Below are 22286 nucleotides of genomic sequence, written 5' to 3'. Positions count from 1 at the left end.
CTGATTTCAAAGTTAGGTGGATGTAACACTTGAATCGTAGGCTGTGCTGGTCGTTCTTCAACAGGAGTATGTTGTCATGAATGAGTCTGAAGCCAGTGCCACACACCTATTTGATTAAGAGACCAGTTGGATCAGGATGGTTTCCTATGCCTGTACAGTTCCTTGGTAAGACTAGCGCATTTCAAGAAGAAACGCAAAATTCTGACTCCTTTAAACCAACTTTTTACCATCCTCGTTCCTTAATAAAAAAACCGCCTGCGTGTTAATAAAAAACATGTTTTGAGTGTGAAGTACTGCAACTTGAGGGAGTCTTCCTGTTCACGAGTCAGGACTGAACACCGCGCTGGGCTCGTAGGTTGGACTTTTACTTTTTCGCTCCTTCCTCTAAGGAGAGATACGGAATAGACGCTCAAGCTTCAACTGGAAGCGCTGTGATTGGAGAGAAGCAGGGAGATGAATGGAGCGCTGTGATTGGACAGGAGCAGGGAGACGAATGAAGCGATGTGATTGGACAGAAGCAGGGAGACGAATGGAGCGCTGTGATTGGAGAGAAGCAGGGAGACGAATGGAGCGCTGTGATTGGACAGGAGCATGGAGTCCGAGGGAGCGCTGTGATTGGACAGGAGCAGGGAGACGAATGGAGCGCTGTGATTGGACAGAAGCAGGGAGACAAAGGGAGCGCTGTGATTGGACAGAAACAGGGAGACGAAGGGAGCGCTGTGATTGGACAGAAGCAGGGACACGGGGAAGCTCTGTGATTGGACAGAAGCAGCGGGTTTGAGGGTTGTGATTGGATGAAAAATGTCAGCCGCTGTCGGAGTGATTGTTTTGGCTGAGAAAACGCTTGAGGGATACATTTTTCTGCATCGAAGGTAGAGAATCTCAGGTTTTCTGGTCTCGCAAGACAGTTGACTTTAGTTCTGTCTGAGTTCTGAATTAAAATAACAGGTCTCATGTTTGTTGTAAAGGCGATATTTTTCTCCTAGTAGTTAACAAGTGTGAAAGGATTCGTAGTTGTTCCCACCTATGCCGGTTCCTCATAAACATCTATATCGAGCTGCTTGGATAGGAACAGTGGAGCAACTCCACTCAACATTCAAATTAACGTTGGAAATGTAAATAATGTATGATTTTTACTGATTAAAGATGTTTACTCTTTTACTGCCCCTGTCACGCAATACCGCGGGCTGTAGTGATTACTCCTGCACATCTACAGCGAAGGGGTGACGCGCGAAGGCCGCCGGGATTGGAGAGCCGTGCCGTCGTCAGTTCCGGTGGGGACGCGCTCGTGCGACGATTCGGGGTGGGAAGCCGCGCGCGGAGGGCGGCGTGAGGCGCTCGAGGGCCGAGAGCGGGATCCGCCTGCGGTTCGTCAGAACTAAAAATCAGACCGTTAACGAGCTGTAAAAGATAAAAAAAAATAACAACAAGGCATCGGATCTCCAGCCCCCGAAGTGTCAAAACCGTACTTGAAAACCGGGAGGTTTAAGCGTTTTCCATTCCCACGGGGTCGGAAGACCAGTGTCGGTACAACAGGATCGCGAGTCTGATTATTCGCTTGTAAGCAACGACTTTAAACGAGCAGGTAATCTTTTATCAGCTTTTTTTTTTTCTCTGAAAGATGACTACGTTGTAGTCTCACTAAACGATGAAGTAAAGGAAACGTTTGGTTTGTGTTTTTTTACTTGCTAGCTGAAGACTACTCTGTCGAGTAAGCGCCTCTGTAGAGACACCCCGGGAGGTCTTTTCAACACGCTTTTCAAAAGAAGCGGGAAAAAAAAAGACCATGAACTACACAAGCTGGTCAGACGCTGTTAAATTCATCCCCCTCACTGTGCGCGGCTCTCGCCTCATGCTCTCCTGGGTTCAACAGGAGTTAGACAGTTTAAAAAGTAGTCGAAACCGTCTGTTCGCTGCAGAAGAGGAGTGAAATCTGATGCGTCTAAGACGACGGTTAGCTCAGGGTCAACAAGAAGCCTCTTTTGGTTGGATACCTGCAGCCCCTGCCGTCAGAGCAGTGATATCTACAGCCCTCCACCACCTTTATAGGTCACTCTTAATCCTCCGTGCGTGTAGGCCTGGCAGCTGCTGTAACAGAGAGCAGAGGTCTGCAGCCTCCAGGTTTCACAGAATCGCCTTCGAAAGTGGGGTGGCACACGTGGTCAGCTCTGCTGCCTCTCAGCGCTGGGGCCCGGGGTTCAATTCCTGGGGTGCTGTCGGTGGGGAGTCTGCATGTTCGCTGCGTTTTCACACAGGTTTCCTCCCACAGTCCAGAGACATGCTGGTGGGTTAATTGGCTTTTGGGAAAATTGCCCCTGGGGTGAGTGTGTGTCTGTGTGTGCCCTGTGATGGACTGGTGTCCTGTCCAGGGTGTGTCTGTGTGTGTCCTGTGATGGACTGGTGTCCTGTCCGGGGTGTGTGTGTCCTGTGATGGACTGGTGTCCTGTCCAGGGTGTGTGTGTCTGTGTGTGCCCTGCGATGGACTGGTGTCCCGTCCAGGGTGTGTGAGTGTGTGTGTCCTGGGATGGACTGGTGTCCTGTCCAGGGTGTGTCTGTGTGTGTCCTGGGATGGACTGGTGTCCTGTCCAGGGTGTGTGTGTCTGTGTGTGTCCTGGGATGGACTGGTGTCCTGTCCGGGGTGTGTGAGTGTGTGTGTCCTGGGATGGACTGGTGTCCTGTCCGGGGTGTGTGTGTCTGTGTGTGTCCTGGGATGGACTGGTGTCCTGTCCGGGGTGTGTGTGTCTGTGTGTGTCCTGGGATGGACTGGTGTCCTGTCCGGGGTGTGTGTGTCTGTGTGTGTCCTGGGATGGACTGGTGTCCTGTCCGGGGTGTGTCCTGCCTTGTGTCCGTTGCATGCTGGGACAGACAACGGCTCCCCCCTGGATAAAGAGGTTGGGAAACGGACTGAACCCCGGGGCAACAACGAGACGCTCAACTGTTCCGATCTCTCTGGGCCCCACGCAGGTCCGCATGGGCGTCACGCGGGCGAAGAGGAGGAGCCCGCGGTGGAGGGGGAGGAGCGACTCGCCGCGGTGGGGGCGAGGCCGCTGGCCCGGCTCTGCGCCACGGAGGAGGGGTGAGGCCTCCGCCAGGGGTCGGGGGTCGGGGGCTGCCGTCTGGGAATTCCAGCCGTGTCGAGAACAGGCTCCGTTTTGTTCCGTTGTTCTCTCTGATCCTGTCCCGCTGCCCGTGCGTCTGCATCGAACCAAGAGCCGGGTGATGTCACTGGGTCGCAGGCTTGATGCCGGCGTTGCCTGCAAAACGATTTGCAACCAAACATGGTTTAATTGCTTTAATTGACTTGTCCTGATACTTTAATAAGGATCCCAATACTGGTCACCTGAAATGGAGGGAGGGGGGTTGGGTTGAGCACAAAAAGTGCTGTTATTCTGAAAAAGTACAACATGTATTGGAAGCACAGAAATACATAAATAAGTTCAGTGTGAGAAAGTGTTTCTTTCTCCGTTTTCATATCCATCTTTTGTTTTCACATTCGAATTGCTTGAATACGCAGCAAAAACAGCAGTTTTGAATTTGCTGTCCAAACACCCACAGAGGGCACTGTTTGTATTTAGGAAAAGGTGACTCGGTGTTGTCCGGCTTGGACGTGCGTCCCTTGTGTTTAGTCGTGAATGGGGGCGCAGAAAGGCTGATGGCCGAGACGTGTGGGGAAAGGAGAGTTAATTCCTGGCTGTCCTGCCCATTGTTCTGGGTCTCTGGGCAGGTCGGAAGGGGGTTCTCTGTGCAGCCCAGCAGGAAGCGAAGCAGAAACTGCAGCTCCCTCCCATCGACGAGTCGTCCTCCTCGCAGCAGGAGTGGGTATCTCTGTCCCCCGCCGTCTCTGAGTCTCTGTCCCTCGCCGTCTCTGAGTCTCTGTCCCTCGCCGTCTAGAGAATCCCTGCTAGAGCATAAAGAATTCACGTGCCTCCAATTATACCCACCGTATATCGGGTATACGGTTAGAAATCGCATACAAGTTGAATAATTATTTCGCTAATTGGACCGCTCGGTCGAATACCGATGTTCACCAGTTTTTCGTAACCCCCCGATTTGTAACAGTATCATTTTTTCAGTTGCTTTCAATAAAAGGATCCTTAAACGTCCCTGTTGTGCTGTGTGAAGTGTAAACGCAGGCCGCAGTCATACAGTGTAAATTAACGCATTTGTAAATAATTCTCATTCTCCAGATTCCTCATCCAGTCAGAGAGATCCCGAGGGCTGTCCAGACCGTCTCCTCAAAAAGTAAGTGCCTTTTACTAATCAATCACTTAAAGTCCGGTCTTTTAACAAGGGGATATTCCGACTGTGATCTGCTAAGAGCCCCTGCGGTATCATTTTTGAGCCCCACCCATGTCGTTTCTATTACTTTGTTTCGTTTTTTATTCTTGGCCTTCCTCGTAAAAGATGATGCCGGTGGTGGTTTTGTCGCGTTTCAGGAATCGCCGGGCGACAGCTGTGCAAGTGGCCCTGTCAACAGCGACGGTGTCTCAGGTGAGCGCGTGGGAGGTGCAGGGGGTCACACAGCTCGAGGGGCACGCTCTGGGGCCAGGCTTCGTGCCTTCGTGCAGTCCTGCCTCTTCGATCACTGGGAATAGGCTGCTGTTCGGGATCTCGCACGCTCAAGCTTGCGGTTTTTCACCTGCCCCTTTTAACTGTAAAGCTGGGTTCTTCTAGCCCTGGTCCTGGGGAGCCCCAATGTACTGAGTCTTACAGGTCCCCCTAAGTCAGGGGTCTCCCCAGCCCTGGTCATTGGGAGCCCCAGTCCAGTGAGTCTTATATTGTAGGTCGCCTGTTTGTAAAAACTGGCAACAACCTGTCAGCTATTGACGCAAGCAATCTGTCCAGTAAAGAGAACCCTGATTCTTGAGGGCCAGTTTCCGGAAGGCCTGCTGTCTTCTGGCTTTTCATTCCCTGGAGCTCTGTTACATATTGACAGAGAGCTAATGATTTAAACGATCAATTTAATTAATTGCAGAGGTCTACTGCAACTATTCTAACCAGGCTCTGAAAGAATTATTTAAACTCTCTATAAGCTAGCTACTGTATATAAATATAGGTATCTATGGCTGTACTGAGGAAAATGTTTTGAGTCATCAACTTTAAAAGAAAAATTCCTGCAAATGTTTTTATGAAATAATTGTCGATCTCTTGATGGGTTATTGAGGTTGGAGCAAAAATCAGTAGACAACAGGCACCGCAGGAATGGAGTTGAACTCCCCTGATTGAGATTTCAATCCTACGTGATCTCTGCATAGACAGATTACCTCTTTAATTGATCACGGCTGAGTTGTTCCTGACCTTTAGAAGCCTGTGTTTTGAGGGTTTAGCCGGAAAACCTGCTGGGTTTGGGCTCTCCAGGACCAGGGCGGCAGGGTCTTTCGAATAAAACGACAGGGTTTGTAACGTGCACGTATGTGTGTGGGTTTTCTCTTCGGCCGGGTGGCAGAAATGGTTCTGCCGTCGGGAGTTTCCACCTTCTTCCTGGCGTGCATGGATTCGGATTCTCCCGGCGCGCCGTCCCTCTCCCTGGTCTCGGAGAGCAGCCTGTCCTCTCCGGAAGTCTTCCGAAAAGCCGACGACCTGGGTATGTGTGGCACCTGGGCGTGGGGTGGGGGCAGAGAGGGAGAAATAAACTGCTGTGAAGACCGAGCTGAAAGCCCGTAGTTTGGTTCGGTGTCTTTTGGTCGAGGGAGGAAATCCTACGGCTTCTGCTGGGTTTTCCTGGCTTTGCCGCGGCTCCTTGCCTTTGTGGACAGATTGCAGGGGTGGCCAGCCCAGGCCCTGGAGGGAGACGGTCCAGCATACGGTCTCATACGGTGCTCTTTAATCGCCGCTGTGTTTGGAGTTCATGGGTAAGGTTCAGCGAGGCCCATGGCTCCTGAGAGCCAGAAGCCGTTGGGTGTTTTCATGTGGAGGGTCTTGACTTCAGTCGCCTCCTTACTTCTTGAACAGAACTAGAATCCCAGGCGTTTGGAAATTGATGACTTGCGGACCTGTAGGACCGGTGTTCACCGTCCCTTCACATTATACCACTGCCCCTTCTACAGTTCCTGTTTAAACAGCGCCCCCTGCGGGAAAGATATGGAAGGCACTGCCCCCTCCCTCTTCCTCCCCAGTGGGGCCATTTAGTTTTAAACCTGCAGGCCTTTGCGCTCCCGATCGATCGATCGATCGATCAGACACAGTCTTTGGAGATGCAGCCAGCGGTTGCCGGGGTTTGTAATGCGTCGCGCTGCCCTCGTGTTGACGTCAACAGGAGGCACGGCCGAGCTCACCGCGGGCGATGACGATCCCTGGGGGGGGTGCAGGAACTCCACCCTCCTGGACACCAGCCGGGCTGTCGCCATCAACATGAGGCAGCCCCCCAACGCCTCGGAGATTTTAGGTGAGCGTTTCCTCAACTCTTTTTCTTAAAAAAAAAAACCAAAAACAACAAGAACTAAGGTGACAGAATTGATTCACTTTTACGCCAGATGTATTTTTAACCATCGTTAGGCACGAATTCAGGTTTTCTGCTTCACGTGAACTCGGACTACACCCGTAATCCCCTGTACAGCAGATCAAGTTTCGTCTACATCGCTCCGGCGTCTGGTGGGTTCAGTTCTGGACCTGGGGTGCTGTCTGTGTGGAGTTTGCGTGTTCCCCCCATGTTCTCATGGGTTTCTTCTGGGTGCTCCAGTTTCCTTCCACGGTCCAAAGACAGCCTGGTAGATTAATTGGCTTTTAAGTAAAAACTGGCCGTGGTGTCTGTGTGCGCCCTCCAGTGGACTGGCATCCCATCTAGGGTGTATCCCGCCTTGTGCCCAATGCATGCTGGGATAGGCCCCAGCTCCCCTGCGACTTGTGCCCAATGCATGCTGGGATAGGCCCCAGCTCCCCCGCGACCCTAAAGTGGATGAAGGGGGTAGAGAATGGTTGGAGAAAACACATAGATTGTGTTCGTGCTGCATCAGTGGTGCATCTCGCAGTTAAATGCAGTTTAAAACTTACTGTGCACAGTCCGACCCGGAAGACTATTTCCTTGACTATTGAGCCATGAACGCTGGCGGTAGCTGCTTCTTCAAGCGATGATGACCTTTTTTCTGTTGCTCTTTTTAGCCATTCCTGTGTTCTGTAACTTGACAAACCTTGATTTGCTTACATTTTATTCTTCAAGAGCTGTCAGCGGGGAGAGAGACTGGCCACTCTGACAACAGGTAATTGTTTTGTTGGTGGGGGAGGGGAGAGGTGGAAAACCATGTCATTAAAATCATTAGATCGTTTTACTCTTAAAAATACCCCGTACAGCTGGAGGTTTCCAGCAGTTGAGATACTGGAGTGTTGTTATTCAATTGACGGAGCCTGCCCCAATGAAAATGTGTGTTCTGCTATCATCTTTTTAGTAGGATAGTAAAATAATTTTGTGCTTTCCTTTGTTCCTGTCAGATGTTTTCCAAAAGCACATTTTTTTGTCTGAGTTGGCATCTGTGGTGCAAACTGTGATGATAATAATAATAATAATAATTGCTTACACTTATATAGCGCTTTTTCTGGACACTCCACTCAAAGCGCTTTACAGGTAATGGGGACTCCCCTCCACCACCACCAATGTGCAGCATCCACCTGGATGATGCGACGGCAGCCATAGTGCGCCAGAACGCTCACCACACATCAGCTATCAGTGGGGAGGAGAGCAGAGTAATGAAGCCAATTCACAGAGGGGGATTGTTAGGAGGCCATGATTGATAACAGCCGATGGGGAAATTTGGCCAGGACCCCTACTCTTTTCGAGAAACACCCTGGGATTTTTTAATGACCACAGAGAGTCAGGACCTCGGTTTTACGTCTCATCCGAAGGACGGCGCCTGTTTACAGTATAGTGTCCCCGTCACTACACTGGGGCATTAGGACCCACATGAGCCGCAGGGTGAGCGCCCCCTGCTGGCCCCACTAACGCCTCTTCCAGCAGCAACCTTAGTTTTTCCCAGGAGGTCTCCCATCCAGGTACTGACCAGGCTTGGTCACTGATCACATTCAGTGGCTCTTTCCGTAGTCTACATGCTCGCATTCCCTTTCAGACAGGGGTGGTTGCTCCAGTCATTTGAAGCCAAGGCTGGTTGGTTTTTACATTTTGTAGTCCTTGTATACGTGTCATTTGAGGGAGACCTGAATGGACCAGTGGGTAATGACGTCACTGTGTCTGTCTGCTGGATGGGTTTCTGTAGGACTTTAGGTCCCGAGTGGCTCATTTTACCAGACAACAGGAAAAGTCCTCGTCTGGCACCCGTCTTGTTTGTCTGGGAAAACACAAATAATGTTTTTGTTTTTTGATGAAGCTTTGAAATACAAGTGGCTTTTATTTCAGCTGCGGCGAAGCGGTCGTGTAACAAATCCCTTGCTTACTAACTTCTCCACTTGTGTTTTTCTGATCCCCAAAACCCACCTTCTGAAAATCAACTGTCGGAAAACATCCAGAAGTTCAGTTCTTCCCACAGCTGCTGCTACAGTGTCAGGTATAAATACACGCGCAGCTGATCGCTGTATTAATATATCCTTGCGGTTGATCTGTTGGGTGAATTTGTTCCACACATCTTCTGTTCTCCTAATGGAAATCGAAATGGTAGCATGGTCTGATTTTTGATAGCTTTGTGAAATACGGTAATAAAAAGCTTAATTGAAGCATCGTCTGTATTTCTGAGACATTTGAGCACTTTATGTTTCAGATCATAAAAGCTAAATAAAACCATTGCAAACCATTGTATTTTAAACGGATGTACCCCTGGGGTCTTTATATACATGTAGCTGTGGTCAATTTGTTTTTTTTTGTTGTTGTTGTTTTTAGGGAAAAGGATTTCAAAATTGCGCCGGCATCGAGACGGAGCTCTTCAGTCTCAAGTAGGCCCAGGTTTTGACGTCTGCCCCGCTGAGCTGCAGCTATAAGTATGCTTAATGGGGGGGTGTCTGATATCGGGCAGCACAGTGGGATGGCAATTAGCACTGCTGCCACATGGCTCCTGGGTTCGGTTCTCAACGTCAGTGTGGTGTCTGCGTGTTCCCCCCACCCTTGCCTGGGTTTTCACCGGGTGGTCCGGTTTCCTTCCACCTCACGTAGACATGCTAAATTGTCCCTGTTTGTGTGTGAGTGTTGAGTACGATGGACTTGCTGCCCGTCCAGGTGTTGTCCTGCCCTGTGCTTCTGGGATAAGATCCAGACTGCAGCGACCCTGTTCCTAGTCAGCCAGTTCCTAACCTGGAGCCTGAGTGGTGAGGAATGCAGTAGAGTCTCTGATTATTTAGCAGAGGGTGTACACACACCCTCTTTGCCAGTGCCACTTACGTGAGGATCTGCGTGCTCCATCTAGTTTCTGAATCTTTTTATGGTGCTTTTTTTCCCCCAACAGTTCTCTCTTTTATTACGGGATCAAGTGATTTTGCTGGGCACGTATCCCGATTATCCGTCTTTCACGTTACGGCGTTAAGCTGGGAGCGTGTCCGCAGTTGTCGAGGTTCCCACGCGCTCTCTGACTCCGCACTTCTCGCAGAACCGAGCCGCCCTGCCTTCCCTGCCTCGGAAGAAGGTCTCCTTCGAGGAATCGGTGAGCTGGAAAATGCCCGGAAGTGCGGCAGAGGCCCACAAGGCTCAAACCACAGCCCGGACCGAGGGGCCGGACGTCGACCGGCAGGCGAAACCTGCGCTCCGGCCTGAGCCCGTCCCGGAGCGAGGCTCTGGCAGGTCGCGGAGGAGAGACCGCGGTGGCGACGCTAAGCGGGGGCGCAAGGGAAAAGTGGCGGGAAAGCCTGTCGGTTCCCGGGAGGAATCTGGGAGGCCCCCCCTCCCGTCTGCTCGACTGAGCCCCGGCCCTCCGGAAAACCACCCCAGGAGCTCCCGCAGGAGAGCAGCTGCGCCCCTGGTAGGCTGTCCTGCGGCACGCGCACCAGTACGTTACTGGGCACCGGCGACTGGGCCGTCGGCCCTGCTCACTCACTGGAGAGTTCCCAGTGACGAAACAGTGCAGATCTGAAGGACCTTGAGTGGGGGAGGGTGACAGCCCTGTTTTGTGTGCTGAACCCTATAGCGTAGACCAAAGTCAAAGCTGGAAGAACATCCCACTCTCTCCCCCACCCCCTCCAGGTCCAGGCCTGCTGAGTTCGAGTCGTGTCGAACTAAGCAGGACAGTGTCCTTGGATCTGTACTGACCAGTAGGCAGGACACCAGGGTTAACACTTCTCTGACGGACAATGGCCTGGGATCTGTACTGACCAGAGGGCAGGACACCAGGGTTAACACTTCTCTGACGGACGGTGTCCTGGGATCTGTACTGAACAGTAGGCAGGACACCAGGGTTAACACTTCTCTGACGGACAGTGGCCTGGGATCTGTACTGACCAGAGGGCAGGACACCAGGGTTAAACACTTCTCTGACGGACGGTGTCCTGGGATCTGTACTGACCAGAGGGCAGGACACCAGGGTTAACACTTCTCTGACGGACAGTGGCCTGGGATCTGTACTGACCAGAGGGCAGGACACCAGGGTTAAACACTTCTCTGACGGACAGTGTCCTGGGGTCTGTACTGACCAGAGGGCAGGACACCAGGGTTAAACACTTCTCTGACGGATGGTGTCCTGGGATCTGTACTGACCAGAGGGCAGGACACGAGGGTTAAACACTTCTCTGACAGACAGTTTCCTGGGGTCTGTACTGACCAGAGGGCAGGACACCGGGGTTAAACACTTCTCTGACGGACGGTGTCCTGGGATCTGTACTGACCAGAGGGCAGGACACCAGGGTTAAACACTTCTCTGACGGACGGTGTCCTGGGATCTGTACTGACCAGAGGGAAGGACACCAGGATTAAACACTTCTCTGACGGACAGTTTCCTGGGGTCTGTACTGACCAGAGGGCAGGACAGTTTCCTGGGGTCTGTACTGACCAGAGGGCAGGACACCAGGGTTAAACACTTCTCTGACGGACAGTTTCCTGGGGTCTGTACTGACCAGAGGGCAGGACAGTTTCCTGGGGTCTGTACTGACCAGAGGGCAGGACACCAGGGTTAAACACTTCTCTGACGGATGGTGTCCTGGGATCTGTACTGACCAGAGGGCAGGACACGAGGGTTAAACACTTCTCTGACGGACAGTGTCCTTGGATCTGTACTGACCAGTAGGCAGGACACCAGGGTTAAACACTTCTCTAACGGACAGTGGGATTTTTAAGTAGTATAGTTGGGTACTGGAAGGCACTGTACTGTGAATGTCAGAGACGAGCTTCTTGAGAAAGCTCTGCTAGAGATGCCAGGTCTGAAAAGATACACATAAGCATCACAAAATACAGATCACAGACTCCACACATTTCCTGCTCTGTTTCTTCCTGCCAGGCCAGTTGTGCTTCAGCGAGTCAAGAAGAGCCTTCTGTCTCTGCGCCGAGGAAACTCAAGCGGATTCCTCCAGTTTACATGAAGGTTTGAAACCTTTTTTTTTTAAAGGTTTAATTAATGTACCTGGACACACACACACACACACACCAAGGCTGATGATCTGAAAAGACAATTAACCTACCAGCATGTTTGTGGACTGTGAGAGGAAACCCATGCGAACCGAACACAGCAGGATCACGCAGACAGCACCCCAGGTCCGGAATTTAACCCAGGACCCCCACGCTGCGAGGCAGAAATGCTGACCTTTGCATCGCTGTGCTGCCCCTAATTAGAGACCCTATGAAACCAAGTAACAGTACTCTAGCTGTACAAGCAGTGACTAACGGCTGGTCATTTTAAAGAGATTGTAGTGAAATGAAGTGACTAGATTTATCGACGCTCGCGTGTTCCGGGTCGTTACAGACTGATGACTGAGCCAGGGTGAGTGAAATCGCTGCTGGATGGCGTTTCTCTGGGGGCAGGCTTGGCCACTCTGGGCGTGGCGGGTAATTCAGGAGACGCGTGTTCTGTGTCTGGAACCGAGTGCGTGTTTATGTCCGTGAAGGTGCCCTTTCGGGAGGAGGCGGCTCAGGTGTGCTGGATCTTACTGGCTCCGGATCCGACCGAGTTCCTGGAACGGCAGGGAGTCGAGGATCCGGCCGGCGTGTGCGAGCGAGCGCTGGCCGCGGGCTGCGGTAGGTGCCGCGCCCGAAAAGGGTGAATTTCGGTCCAGCTTTTCAGACACGGCCCCCGCTTTGCAGCACTTCACTGCCGACGAGGCCTAAACCATGAAAACTGAATTCAGTAGAATGACGAACCCTTTCAGCAGTCAGTGTTAAAACAGACGCCCTTTCCTCCTGCCATGTTGCAAAGACCTGGGGCTGAACTGATGCCAGTTTTCACTGAACAGGGCTTCTTCCTGGTTACATCCTGAATGCTGCTCAGTACAGCGTGCTCTCTCTCACTCTCTCACTCAAATATCGGGACTCCTAATAACAGTTATGTGGTAACGGGGTGGCCTGGCGTAGAGCCCTTTCTAGAGCCCTGGGCCACCCTTGTACCTTTTAAAGAAGGCGTCTTCCCCTATTTCCTGCTGTCCCGGGTCCCTGAGCTGGGTTTGCGTCCAGTTCCAGGGGGTGTTACAGGAGCCAATAGAGGCCCCTTGCCAAGCCAGTGGGGCTTCATACTACCACCAGCAGTCATTCAACTCCACAGGTCCAAGAAGCTCCCAGCTGCCCTCGTACAGACTCGCAACACCCGTCACGCCTGCTTCTCGCTGTGTTTCCGACAGGTGTGTACCTAGAGTACCAGGGCCCGCCCAGCCCCCCACTCGCCACGTGCTTTTTCCCCCACAAACCAGAGAAGCGCCGAGCTGGAAGGAACGACCTGTGAAGATCCGTCCTGTGAAGTGGAAAGTGGAAACGTGATGTGTAGCTTACTTCCCCTGCACCCTAAAACTCTTTTGTGTGTAAAAAAAAACGCTTTCAAGACAATGTGGGGAAAAAAGTGGTCAATAAATTTTTTCGTGACATAAAGCTTTTTGTTTACTGTATCGCAGCACACAGGGCTCAGCATTTATGCAATAAAAATGAGCTTAAAGTAAGATTTCAACATTTAATTTCCACTACGTAACTCAAAGGCTTAATATTTTTTTAAGCATTGCGCCTGATAAGTTTGTTTTCATTGTTTAGCAACAGTGTTAGGGTCTTGGTGCACCTCCTTAGGCTGTGGACAGAAGAATCTTGCATGTAGTTTTTACATGAGGTTTATCCCAGGTCGTTCCTAGTCCCCACGCCAAAATACCATCTGGGAAAGTCCCTTTCCTGAAAAACGCTAGGAGGTTGGCCACACCACAGCTGGGTGGCTTGTTCCACACTCCCACCGCCCTTTGTGTAAAGAAGTGCCTCCAGTTCTGACAGCAGGATTACCCAAGGGGCCGAATGGCGCCTCTTATTGGTAATTATTCTTCGGTTCTGCTGGGCCGCCAGGGTCCGGAGAGGAAGGGTTCACAGCCTGCTGGCTGTGTGGCTGATGGGTGTGACCATGTTTGTGCTAAACCGAGCACAAGCTACCAGCCCCAGTGCTACCCCTGACTCGGTCTTCACCCATAATGCATTGCTCTGGGGTCTGGTGGGTTCAGTTCGGGACCTGGAGGGGGGGTGCTGGCTGTGCGGAGCTTGTCTGTTATCCTAATGTTCGTGTCGGTTTCCCTTGGCCCCGGTGCGTGCTGGTAGGTTAATTGGCTGCCAGAGAATTTGGCCCCAGTGTTTGTTTGCCCTGTGATGGGCTGGCGTCCTGTACTGCGCCTGTCACTGGCTGGCTTCTCTCCAGGTTAATGTCCTTCCCTTGCCTCCACGCGGAGCAATTGAGCCACTCGGTGTTGAGTGACTGTCAGGTGTGCCCGAGACATCCAGGCTACTGAGGGAAGGATGTTGCTTACGAACGTCTTGCAGGTGCATCTGCTACCTGCAGACAGGCCAGCCCTCATCAGTTGTCTCTACCTGAGGGGTAGGGAAGGAGATCGCAGCTTTGCGCTGAGCTGTCAGACACAATTCAGCTAATTCTGAGAAACATGCGGGCGTCGTCTTTATTCAGGTGAAATAGGTGATGGAATGATATAAAAGCGGAAAGAGTTACGTAGTAGCTCGCTACGCTACAGATGTGACCTTCTACCGTATTCCGGGATGTTGACTGGAAGACCGTTCTTGTCGCACCAGCGTATTGTCGACCTCCTGCCGTATTCTGTCGGCCACTGTCGCGAAACTACTTTTTGACCCATGTGAGTTGAGTTATTGAAGGGGGTTGTTGTTTTTTTTTTGGTTCTACTTGTCTGGTTACTGTTGCGGGCTTCAGTCGGTGTCCGGAGAGGCAGCAGAAGGGTGGAAGATGGCGTCGGCCGACGGTGCAAGCAGCAGCAGCAGCAGCAGCAAAGAGGACGAATTCATGAGGTATCGGTCGCCGCTGGTGTCGCGGTACGCCAGCAAGGAGATGGCTTACAACTTCAGCGACAGGAAGAAATTCACCACCTGGAGAAAACTGTGGATCTTTCTCGCCAAAGCGGAGAAGGTTTGTCTGCCCGTGTCCGTGCCGCTCGCTCTCTCTCTCTCTCTCAGCCAGCAGTACCCGTGCGGCAGTGGTACTGTAGCTCTCCTGTGCGGAAACAGCCCTGGCTGTCCGTGTGCCGTCCTGCATCCGACACTCGACCCTGTCTCACCCTCGCAGCCCGGAGTCTGTCATCTATAAACAGCTGCAGGACCGGAGCTCCGAGCCCCAGCCTTACTCCCCTGTACAGCTGTAAAGAGGGAGAGTGCCGGTCGCAGTTGTATCTTTGATCTATAAATACGAGTCGTTGACAGCTAACGGGAAAACGGATCGGTTCGCTTCGGCACTGTTCGGGGGACGGCGAGGCCGGTTCGGGTTTTACGAGGTGCAGCAGCAGCAGCAGGACTTCGGGTATATTCCCGTTTTAACTGTGCGTGCATATTTACTCAAAATAAGCAGATCTGCCGGAAATATCCAGTCCCAGGTATCTGAAAGAGCCTGCAGCTGGCAAGACGCGGGATGGATCTGCTGGGCAGAAGCCCTGTTGCGTTGCCCTAACCCCGCTCCTGACGACCCCACATCCGGTCCGTCTTTGCAGGTCCACTGTTGGTGCAGCTCGGGATCACCTGGAAGCGATCGATACATTTTTCAAGGACACGGTCTTTTAAAGAGAACTCGCGACCCGCCGGGGTGGGGGTTGAACTATGCCGCAGATTTTGGCTCTCACGTGATCTCTCAACGAAAGGGGGCGGTAGATGGGGGGAGGGGGGCTCCCCAGGACTGGGGCTTGGAGACCCCTGTTCTAACCAGTCCAGCCTGCACAGCGAGGCTCTTGAGGAGAGGAGTGTCGTGCCGTGAGCTGAGCAGTGTTCACAATAACGCCAGTCCAGGGTGCTCGGTATCTCGGTATCTCCTCCGTTCACGGTCTCTTCTCAGTCTTGATCTTTGGACCGGATTGGTTATTCGCCCACGACTCCAGAGCTGGGAACAACACCTCATTGCAGAGCACTTCCGATCCATCCCGGGTTTTACCAGCTACCCGGTCAACACCTGTTTCTGCCTATAGGCCCTGATGCCCTGTGTTTGCCCTGCAAGGACACAGACATGCGATAATCTCATGTCACTGTGTAATGAACAGTGTGCATCGGTGCAGGTTGTTCTGAGGGCAGACAGCTGAGGGGGCCTGCGGTCGTCAGGAGGTCTTGATTCGACTCCTAGAGCCCAGAGTGGTCTGTCACAGTCAATCAGTTCAGTGTTAATGTCCCCCACGCGGTCTGTCACATGAGCGCCCTCAGCTGATTTCAGGAGAGGGGGCGGGGGAGGAAGAGGAGGAGGGTAGAGCAGAGCTCGTTGTCCTTCGTGTGGCGCTGGGGGGTCACAGGTCCCCCCCATCACAGCTTGTCGACTCGCAGGCCCAAGGAGTATGGCACAACGCCGGGCACGCAATGGAGCACAGCCAACACCAGGCACGTCCTGTAGCGGAGCATGCAGCCTGGCGGGGAGGAGCGGCCTGTCCGAAATAGCCTCTGTTCAGCGTCACGGTAACCGGAGAGCCTCAGGGCCTCGGGGTCTTCGTATCGGCTTTCCAGGGCCGACAGCAGCTGAAGGGAGTTTCCCTGTTGCGCTGTTTTTAAGAGGGAAGGGAGCCCTTTCTTGTGGGAAGACAGGCTATCGTCTTGCATTAATCCTGCTGTGCCCCTCTCTCTCCCTGGACCCCAGTCCTGTCCTGACCTGTGTTAATCCTGCCGTGTCCCTCTCTCTCCCTGGACCCCAGTCCTGTCCTGACCTGTGTTCATCCCGCTGTGTCCCTCTCTCTCCCTGGACCCCAGTCCTGTCCTGACCTGTGTTAATCCTGCCGTGTCCCTCTCTCTCCCTGGACCCCAGTCCTGTCCTGACCTGTGTTAATCCTGCTGTGTCCCTCTCTCTCCCTGTACCCCAGTCCTGTCCTGACCTGTGTTCATCCCGCTGTGTCCCTCTCTCTCCCTGGACCCCTGTCCTGTCCTGACCTGTGTTAATCCTGCCGTGTCCCTCTCTCTCCCTGGACCCCAGTCCTGTCCTGACCTGTGTTAATCCTGCTGTGTCCCTCTCTCTCCCTGTACCCCAGTCCTGTCCTGACCTGTGTTCATCCCGCTGTGTCCCTCTCTCTCCCTGGACCCCAGTCCTGTCCTGACCTGTGTTAATCCTGCCGTGTCCCTCTCTCTCCCTGGACCCCAGTCCTGTCCTGACCTGTGTTAATCCTGCTGTGTCCCTCTCTCTCCCTGTACCCCAGTCCTGTCCTGACCTGTGTTCATCCCGCTGTGTCCCTCTCTCTCCCTGGACCCCTGTCCTGTCCTGACCTGTGTTCATCCCGCTGTGTCCCTCTCTCTCCCTGTACCCCAGTCCTGTCCTGACCTGTGTTAATCCCTGGGTCCCCCTGTCTCCCCCAGGAGCTGGGGCTGGCCGTGACGGAGGAGCAGATCGCCGAGATGGAGAGCCAGGCGGAGGAGATCGACTTCCCGCGCGCGGCGGAGGAGGAGCGCCGCCTGCGGCACGACGTCATGGCGCACGTCCACACCTTCGCCCACGCCTGCCCCCGGGCCGCGCCCATCATCCACCTGGGCGCCACCTCCTGCTACGTGGGGGACAACACGGTGAGGGGGCCACGCCCCAGATTTGTCCGGGGTTTTCCGGTCGGACTCGGAACCGGCTCCTGGAGGATTCGTGTAGGCTGTAGTTGTCCACGCTGGGTCCAGAAGTGTTTCGGTTCTGTCTTCTTCACTTCACTGGTTATCCAAAGGGACCTGCATTCCCCACATGAAACCTGGAAAAACATCCGGGTCTTTAAGGCTGGGATTGAAGGAACGGAGGAGTTGGGGGGGGTTGTTTCCTAGGGATTGGGGCTGCTCTCCCTTCCCGAGAGCTGTGTTAATATTCCTCTGTCCTCCCCCTTACCCGACGTGTCTCTCTGTCTTTCAGGATCTGATTGTGCTGCGTGACGGTTTCGACATCCTCTTACCCAAGGTGAGGCAGGGAGAGTGGGGGAGAGGGTGAGGCAGGAGTAGAGGGGGGGAGGGAGGGAGGGAGGGAGCGAGCACTGGACTAAGGGCTGGCGCTGGATGTTTTTGTTTTGGGACATCTGGAACGGCCAGTGTTTGCTCGGGTCCGAGGCCACTGTTGCGAAGCTGCGCTAAAGGGCGACAAGGGCTGAAGCAAAACTGGAAGGGTTGAAGAAAAGTAATAAAAATAACCCCTGACCCTTGACCCCCGACCCTCGACCCCTGACCCCCCCCCGCTGGGGCTCTTCCTTCCCTGTTCTCCTCCCAGCTGGCGTGTGTGGTGAGCAGGCTGGCCGACTTCGCGGAGAAGCACGCTGACCTGCCCACGCTGGGGTTCACGCACTACCAGTGAGTACCTCGGCCTCCTCCTCCCCCTCCTCCGCCAAGACCCCGGGCCGCGCGGGGTGCCCTCAGCCGTCTCGCTCTCCCCCAGGCCGGCCCAGCTGACCACGGTGGGGAAACGGGCCTGCCTGTGGCTGCAGGACCTGACCCTGGACATGCGGAACCTGCAGCGCGCCCGCGACGACCTCCGTTTCCGGGGGGCCAAGGGCACGACGGGCACGCAGGCCAGCTTCCTGCAGCTCTTCGAGGGGGACCACGGCAAGGTGAGCGCGCCGCCGCCGTGGCGACCGGGGGAAGACGTTTTTGAGGCCGAGGCGGTTCAGGGCGGCTTTGTGCTCGGGCCCCGGAGACCGACGCGGGGACACGGAGAGGGTGAAACCTGGAATTCAGGCCTTAACTTTGGTGTCCTGACGCTCTCGCAGGTGGAAGAGCTGGACAGACTGGTGACGGAAATGGCCGGCTTCAAAAAGTAAGCGCTCCCCTTCGAGACAGCGGCTGTAACCTGGCGACGAAGCCCTGTTCTGGCTGAGCAAGACCGGTACTCCTTTTAACGGACCTAAGGGCAGAGTCGGAGAGAATCTCCCGGATTGTGCCTGGATAAGGGAGAAGACGACTCCAGCAGACAAATGGAGACTGTGTTTGTCCCCGTGTCCCGCAGGGCGTACCTGGTGACCGGACAGACGTACAGCCGCAAAGTGGACATAGACTCGCTGGCGGCGCTGGCCAGCCTAGGCGCCACTGTTCACAAGGTGAGGAGATTCTCCCATAGGGAACATCGCCACCCGCTGGTTGCTCCATGTAACTGCAGTGCCTCGAAGTTGTGCCCTTGAAAGGGGTAAAAGCTGGCAGGCCTGTTTCTTGGTTGAACCGCTCAGCAGTCCTGTCCTTTAATAAATGATGGCTGGGTCTCGTGTGGTCTTAGCCGGAGTTGAACTGAAGCTTTACTGTTCGCTTTTCCTCAGATTTGCACTGACATCCGTCTCCTCGCCAACCTGAAAGAGATCGAGGAGCCCTTTGAGAAGGAGCAGATCGGTGAGGCCCTGCAGCCGGGGGTGATGAGCTAGACTCCCATCGCATTGCAGCGGACGTCCGTTCCGGGGTTTGAGCAGCGCTAGAGAGGTGTCTGGATTCCGACTGTGTTCGGAGCGAGTTTCCCCAGACGGGGGAAATAACGATTGGTTCAGCTTCTCTTCCGAAGTCCGCTTGCACGAGAGCCCGGAACTGGTAGTGAAACTGGGGTGCAGAGGGTGTCTGATTTGCATCTGTGACCGTATCCAGGGTTGTCTACCTTGTTAGTGCATGTGTTTTCTGTGACCGTGTGGAGTTCTCGTGTGTCTGTCTCCCTGTTCTCTCCATCTCTCCATCCTCTCTCTCCTCCCCCCAGGCTCCAGTGCCATGCCCTACAAGAGGAATCCCATGCGCAGCGAGCGCTGCTGCAGTCTGGCCCGACACCTCATGACCCTGCTGTCCGACCCCCTGCAGACCGCCGCCGTGCAGTGGCTGGAGAGGACACTGGACGACAGCGCCAACCGGTACGGGCAGGGGAGAGGAGGGGAGAGGGGAGAGGGCAGGGGAGAGAGGGGAGAGGGGAGAGGGCAGGGGAGAGAGGGGAGAGAGGGGAGAGGGGAGAGGGCAGGGGAGAGAGGGGAGAGGGGAGAGGAGGGGAGAGGGGAGAGGGCAGGGGAGAGGAGGGGAGAGGGGAGGGGAGAGAGGGGAGAGGGCAGGGAGAGGAGGGGAGAGAGGGGAGGGCAGGGGAGAGGAGGGGAGAGAGGGGAGAGGAGGGGAGAGAGGGGAGAGGGGGGAGGGCAGGGGAGAGAGGAGAGAGGGGGGAGGGCAGGGGAGAGAGGAGAGAGGGGAGAGGGCAGGGAGAGGAGGGGAGGGCAGGGGAGAGAGGGGAGAGGGGAGAGAGGGGAGGGCAGGGAGAGGGGAGAGGGGAAAGAGAGAGAGGAGAGGAGGGGAGGAGGGAGGAGGTAGGGCACAGAGACAGGGCAGAGAGAGAGAGGGGAGAGGAGGGGGCAGTGTCTGACCCCCGCAGTCCGTAATCGCGGCCCGGCTTCAGGAGGGGCGGGTGTGGGCCCCTGTCCTCTCTCCTGCCCCTTTTCCAGCTAATTCTCCTCCCCCCCGCTCTGTCTCCCAGCCGGATCTGCCTGGCGGAGGCCTTCCTGACGGCAGACATCATCCTCAGCACGCTGCAGAACATCACCGAGGGGCTGGTGGTCTATCCCAAGGTAACGGCACCCCGGCTGCCCCCTGCGATGAGGAACAGCCCTGGGTGTATCGGCACACTGGGCGGGCGCGGCCGCCAGTGGTTCCTGGTTCGATTCTGGCCGGGAGGGTACCCTCTGTGTGGAGTTCGAATGTTTCCCCCTGCATCTGGGTGGGTTTTTTTCCCCGTGACGCTCCGGTAACTCCGGTTAAATGTAGGGAAACAACAGCACTTCTTTCGGGGTTTGTTTTAGGAGCGCACACGTGGCCCGTGTTGTTGGGGGGTCTGCTGGACCCCTGCGTGTCGCAGGTCGCTGTAGACCGCTCCCACGCTGCCCCGCCGGCTCGTGTGTCAGCTCAGCTGTCTCGTCCGCGGTGTCAAGCAGGGGTCACCCGTGTCGCTGGTGCAGAAATGTCCCCTCCCCCCCAGATATAAAATCCTGGCCCTCACACCCCGTCTCCCTGCTCTGTTTCGCCCCCCCGCAGGTGATCGAGAGGCACATCCGGCACGAGCTGCCCTTCATGGCGACGGAGAACATCATCATGGCCATGGTGAAGGCAGGGGGCAACCGGCAGGTAGGGCACCCCGACAGCAGGGGGCGCCGGTGAGACCGCAGAGCCTGCTGGGGGCTTGTACACAGAGAGAGATGGGGGTATGGGTATCCCCGACGTCTGGGGCAAGAGCCATGCTGGACGTTACGGTCTGGGATAGCGAGTGGCAGACGGACACGCTGAGGCTGTAGTAGACTGGGAGACACCAGTGAGAAACAGCGCTGGCTCACCCATCAGGGTGTCGGGCTGCCTGAGCGCCTTCAGTAGGCACAGGTGCCGGTTTCTTTCTCAGCCTGCGATTGCTCCGTGTGCAGCTGAGAACAGAGCCAGGAGGAGGAGCCGGTATCGCCTGGCCCCCAGGACCCTCTCCGCATGAGGGGCACAGCTCTGAGACCCCCTCCTGCGCACGGACTGCAGCAGTGCTGGTTTCACCCTTCAGCCACGTGTGGGAGGGCCAGGTGTCTGGAGAACAGGCCAGGCGCAGTCAGAGCTGACCTAAACCCTCTCCTCTCTCCTCTCTCCTCTCTCCGTCTCCATGCTCTCTCCTCTCTCCTCTCTCCTCTCTCCGTCTCCATGCTGTCCCCTCATCTCTCTCCTCTCTCCTCTCTCCTCTCTCCTCTCTCCTCTCTCCTCTCTCCTCTCTCCTCTCTCCGTCTCCATGCTCTCTCCTCTCTCCTCTCTGTCTCCATGCTGTCCCCTCATCTCTCTCCTCTCTCCTCTCTCCTCTCTGTGTCCATGCTGTCCCCTCCTCACTCTCCTCTCTCCTCTCTCCTCTCTCCTCTCTGTCTCCATGCTATCCCCTCATCTCTCTCCTCTCTCCTCTCTCCTCTCTCCTCTCTGTCTCCATGCTGTCCCCTCATCTCTCTCCTCTCTCCTCTCTGTCTCCATGCTGTCTCCTCTCTCCTCTCTCCTCTCTGTCTCCATGCTGTCTCCTCTCTCCTCTCTCCTCTCTCCTCTCTCCTCTCTGTCTCCATGCTGTCCCCTCCTCTCTCCAGGACTGCCATGAGAAGATCCGAGTGCTGTCCCAGCAGGCCGCTGCGGTTGTGAAACAGGAAGGGGGCGATAACGACCTCATGACCCGCATCCGCAACGACCCCTACTTCAGCCCCATCCTGGGCCAGCTGGATGCCCTGCTGGACCCCCAGACCTTCATCGGGAGAGCCCCCCAGCAGGTAGGGCATTACAGAAACCCACAGGTGCACTCGCCTTGGACTGTGGCCTGGGGTCCCCAGGTCTGGACCTGGAGGGCGGGGGGAGTATGTCTCGAGTCCAGCCGGGCTCGTTCCCCCCACGACTGGACCCGTGTGTCCTCAGAACTTCTCCTCTTCCCGCCTGCAGGTGGCGCGGTTCTTGTCCGAAGAGGTGCGCCCCCTGCTGGTGCCGTACCAGGGCAGGATGGGCGAGAAGGTGGAGCTGGAGCTGTGAGCACGCCCTGGGGTGGGGGTGGAGGGGGTCATCTCATCCCAGCGGGTGCCAGGAGGTCCGTCGGCTCAAACGGCGCCCCCAGCGGTCAAGGCTGCCCGATCCGATCCGATCTGCTTGTCCCTTGTGCTGAGGGGGTGTCGCCAGATGTCTTTGTTTGTTTCGTCCAAACCCCAATAAACGAGAGCTGAGTTCAAACCCTCGCAGGCTGTTGTGACTCGGACGCCCCTCTGTGCGTGTCCTCCTCCATCACTGGACACACACCCACCCTGGACAGGACACCAGTCCATCA

At 55.0% G+C, this 22286-nt stretch overlaps 2 protein-coding genes across 3 annotated transcripts; both read left to right on the top strand.

The window, feature by feature from the left end:
• The first annotated feature begins 108 nt into the window (after positions 1–108).
• Positions 109–12999, top strand: LOC148648679 (uncharacterized). Of its 2 annotated transcripts, none has more exons than XM_088606472.1 (14): positions 109–872; positions 2965–3076; positions 3725–3815; positions 4188–4242; positions 4437–4491; positions 5447–5584; positions 6257–6385; positions 7157–7196; positions 8455–8492; positions 8822–8874; positions 9522–9890; positions 11358–11441; positions 11962–12091; positions 12688–12999. In XM_088606472.1, the coding sequence occupies exons 2-14, from the start codon at positions 2971–2973 to the stop codon at positions 12786–12788; spliced, it is 1389 nt and encodes a 462-aa protein (XP_088462598.1). In that variant the 5' UTR covers positions 109–872; positions 2965–2970; the 3' UTR covers positions 12789–12999. The 2 variants fall into 2 exon arrangements, with proteins under 2 accessions (XP_088462598.1, XP_088462595.1); XM_088606469.1 differs by lacking the exon at positions 109–872 and adding an exon at positions 1246–1585.
• A 1102-nt stretch (positions 13000–14101) lies between these two features.
• Positions 14102–22192, top strand: adsl (adenylosuccinate lyase). Its single transcript, XM_088606468.1, has 13 exons — positions 14102–14462; positions 16865–17068; positions 17394–17438; positions 17742–17821; positions 17907–18078; positions 18238–18284; positions 18474–18564; positions 18778–18847; positions 19200–19347; positions 19953–20043; positions 20507–20596; positions 21568–21744; positions 21911–22192. The coding sequence occupies exons 1-13, from the start codon at positions 14283–14285 to the stop codon at positions 21995–21997; spliced, it is 1482 nt and encodes a 493-aa protein (XP_088462594.1). The 5' UTR covers positions 14102–14282; the 3' UTR covers positions 21998–22192.
• Positions 22193–22286: the final 94 nt, after the last annotated feature.

Source organism: Lepisosteus platostomus, chromosome 14 (genome assembly GCF_059453375.1).
Source record: "Lepisosteus platostomus isolate fLepPlt1 chromosome 14, fLepPlt1.hap1, whole genome shotgun sequence".
NCBI lineage: Eukaryota > Metazoa > Chordata > Actinopteri > Semionotiformes > Lepisosteidae > Lepisosteus > Lepisosteus platostomus.
Note: the sequence above shows the minus strand (reverse complement) of the source record. Positions and strands in the feature narration are given on the sequence as shown.

What these genes read in the sequence shown, in the direction of transcription:
- LOC148648679 (XM_088606472.1), top strand. Translation starts at nt 2,971, where the DNA reads ATGGGCGTCACGCGGGCGAAGAGGAGGAGCCCGCGGTGGAGGGGGAGG. An exon ending in ACTGGCCACTCTGACAACAG is followed by an intron (nt 7,197 to 8,454) that starts GTAATTGTTTTG and finishes GAAAACATCCAG; the next exon opens with AAGTTCAGTTCTTCCCACAG. An exon ending in TTCCTCCAGTTTACATGAAG is followed by an intron (nt 11,442 to 11,961) that starts GTTTGAAACCTT and finishes ATGTCCGTGAAG; the next exon opens with GTGCCCTTTCGGGAGGAGGC.
- adsl (XM_088606468.1), top strand. Translation starts at nt 14,283, where the DNA reads ATGGCGTCGGCCGACGGTGCAAGCAGCAGCAGCAGCAGCAGCAAAGAG. An exon ending in TCGACATCCTCTTACCCAAG is followed by an intron (nt 17,439 to 17,741) that starts GTGAGGCAGGGA and finishes TTCTCCTCCCAG; the next exon opens with CTGGCGTGTGTGGTGAGCAG. An exon ending in TAGGCGCCACTGTTCACAAG is followed by an intron (nt 18,565 to 18,777) that starts GTGAGGAGATTC and finishes GCTTTTCCTCAG; the next exon opens with ATTTGCACTGACATCCGTCT.